General features: G+C 34.1%; 1 protein-coding gene across 4 annotated transcripts in view; it reads right to left on the bottom strand.

The window, feature by feature from the left end:
• LOC122064065 (homogentisate geranylgeranyltransferase-like) overlaps positions 1–3,049 on the bottom strand; it is an 11,217-nt gene extending 8,168 nt beyond the window's left edge. For all 4 annotated transcript variants that reach the window (XM_042627761.1, XM_042627763.1, XM_042627764.1 and 1 more), the window contains exons 1-2: positions 2,951–3,049; positions 2,782–2,823 (exon numbers count right to left, since the gene is read on the bottom strand). In XM_042627761.1, the coding sequence (XP_042483695.1) occupies positions 2,782–2,823; positions 2,951–3,017 (109 nt within the window). In that variant the 5' untranslated portion in view covers positions 3,018–3,049. The remainder of the gene's footprint in view (positions 1–2,781; positions 2,824–2,950) is intronic.

Genomic DNA, 3,049 nt, shown 5'->3' with positions numbered 1-3,049 from the left:
TGCTAAAATTACGCATTGAATTTCTAGTAGTAGATCCATAATAAAAAAAGTGTTTGTGATTATTCCAGAAGAAATGAAACAAAAGATACGGTATAACTAGGACAATTATTGTATGAGGTCTACCTGCTGGTAGTCAAAGAAATAGATTCTTAAAGGGAAAATTTTAGAAAATACTAGAACCTAAGAAGATACTTGTGAACCATAGGGTTTAGTATTCTCCAAAACTTAGGGTTGACAAATATCATCCTAGGTTTTAATATTTTTCAAAACCTTTTTAAGATTCTATTCAAGGATTAAAGTATCGGTATCGGTCACCGTATCGGTCGACCAAAATTAAGATACGTATCGAAGGGTATCGTATCGTATCGGAGATACACTAAGATACGCTAAAGATACACACATAAATGGATATGAAACATTTTTTTTTAAACACTTTTGCATAAAGAATTTGTTAAAAAAAGTTATTGATAAAATGTATTATGCATAAACACTAAATTGAGGGTATCGTATTAAGAATTCAAGATCTGTAGTTGTCCCATAAATGTAAAATCCTTGTTCCCAACCTTGATTTTCACTTTAGTTAGAGAGAAATATGGCTGACAGCAACTTTGGAACAAAAACCCTTCAAAAAATCATTTTTTTCTGAAAAATTACCCATATTGGCCATTATATGACCGTAGCGCCGATACGTATCGATACTCACCGATACGTACCGATATATATATCGATACTCACCGATACGTGCTGATATATATCGATACGTACCGATCGATACATACCGATACTCACCGATACGTACCAATATATACCGAAACGTACATTTTACCTTAATTTTATATTTTTCATAGAGTCGTATCGAGGCATGTCGTATCGTATCGATATGTATTAGTGGTGTATTGATGCATATCGGTATGTATTGTAGGATATATATCGATACGAAATGATTTAAAAAATTCAATGTATCGTATCGGTGTGTATCGTATCGACCGACTAAATTTAAGATACGTGAGGATATCGTATCGGTATCGGAGATACTTAAAACCATGATTCTATTTCTTTGGTTACCTTGGCTACAACTCGGACAATAGCCAAAATTTCATGGGCTATTAAAAAAACCCAAGAGCATCCCTAACACGGAGAGCTCCACAACATGCTGATTGGTTCATCAATTTAGCTTTAGCCAAGCTTATTTTGACAAGCTGGAGTTCTATTTCGGTAACCTAATGCAGTGTGGTCTGTTGAAGAATCATGACTTTGTAGCACATGAGGTCTCGGATTATATAGAAACTTGATTCAGAAAAAATTCGTATATAGGGGAATCGCTCCATGTGCGTGAGCAGTCTCTTAATACTTGTATTGAGAGAGAGAGAGAGAGAGAGAGAGGGGAAGAAATTCTGTGTTTGACTTCCTCCTCCCAAGAGAGAATTTATGTGCTTGGGAAATAACGCACCTCAATACTGAGAGACAAAATGATATTTTTCTCAGTATGATGTACGATATATAAAACAATATTGAAAGAGACAAGATGGTATTTTTCTCGGTAGGATACGTTATTGATATTTAAAACAAAATCGTTTAATATGTATCAAATCGTATCAATTACAAAAATAGGCAAAGTAGATAATAGACCTCATTCTTAGCATCAAAATTAACCTTTTGCTTTTCACAACATAATCACGCATTTTTCCACCAAAAAATAACAAAAAACAAAAAGTTCTCCTAAAATATGTTTACTTTTTTTGGATAAAAATTAACCACAAATTAATAGCACAAATCCATTAACAAACTGAGTTTCATGCATACTGCGGGGTTATTTTTACGTTTTTAATCTGTAGCTAAAAAATATGATGTGCACAAGATTTTTGGTGATTTAGTAGATTATCTCTACCAACTCAAATCCAATTTGATCTCAAATTTCTTGCAATTTGGTGCAAGATTCTTTGGTTTTATCACTTTGGTAGGGTCGTTTTAAGGTTGTTATCACTTCCCCAAACTCAAATTGAGCATAAAACTGAATCAAGATTCACTTATTATCACCCTTTCAATAAAGAATGAAAAATTCAAGACTACCAATAGGATACATGAGATTGCAAGGTGACACGAGAAGGTATACCATTAGATGAGACATTAATAATTGAACTTGAGGCTGAAATCCAACTAAAATATTCATAGACAACACTCTTCCATGTGGTAGAACAGATGTGTCCACAATATTTTGGTGAATTGTTCACCACCAATTTTTCCGTGGCTCACCATCCACTAAAACTTCACTAAATGAACACTACAGATTTTATTTTTGGAAGCCTACATGCATTAATTTCATGTGGAATGGAACAAATAGATAAAACATGTCTAAATGCCCCATCCATAAATAGCCAGAAAGTTTCAGCTTTGACTTATATGCAATGTGGAAGATTGAGATACCCATCCATAGATTATGTATTCAGAGTGCAGCCTTAAAATATATGTATACGAATTGAGTTTTCCAAAGGCCTTTGTGCAATACGTTTATTGCGACACTACAGATCGACACAGGTGTATCAAAAGAGAATTTTGAGAGAAATATTAAAACCTCATAGGGGTTTGTGAACCACCATCTATGGATGTGGAAGAACTTCTCCAGTGCATTTGGACAAAGTTCTTCTTCATCAGGTGATGAGGTTCACCACTACATTTAAAGCATCCATGATGAGTATGGGAAAACTTGGTCCGAAAGATTTAGTTAAAGCTGCCCTAAAAAAAAATTCATTAAGAAATTAGAAGAAGAAGAATGATACTTACTTTTTCTACTAGTGATGCATGGAGAATCCGTTCTCAGGTAACCTAGGAAAAGGCAAAAAAAAACTCTAATGACCTCATAAATCAAGAAAAAAGTAGTTTTTGAAAGAAGATTGCATTTTGGACAGAAAAATCTCAAAGGGAAATACAATATAACACTTTATTATCTTGCCTCTTTCATGAGTGGAGTACTTTCGGAGAGGAAAAGTTGAGCAGGCTGGTTTAAGAAGTGCTTCCATCTCTCTCTCTCTCTCTTGCTTGTAGGTTAGTG

Source organism: Macadamia integrifolia, unplaced genomic scaffold (genome assembly GCF_013358625.1).
Source record: "Macadamia integrifolia cultivar HAES 741 unplaced genomic scaffold, SCU_Mint_v3 scaffold151, whole genome shotgun sequence".
In the NCBI taxonomy this organism is placed as follows: Eukaryota; Viridiplantae; Streptophyta; class Magnoliopsida; order Proteales; family Proteaceae; genus Macadamia; species Macadamia integrifolia.
This window is presented reverse-complemented; position numbering and strand designations above follow the sequence as displayed.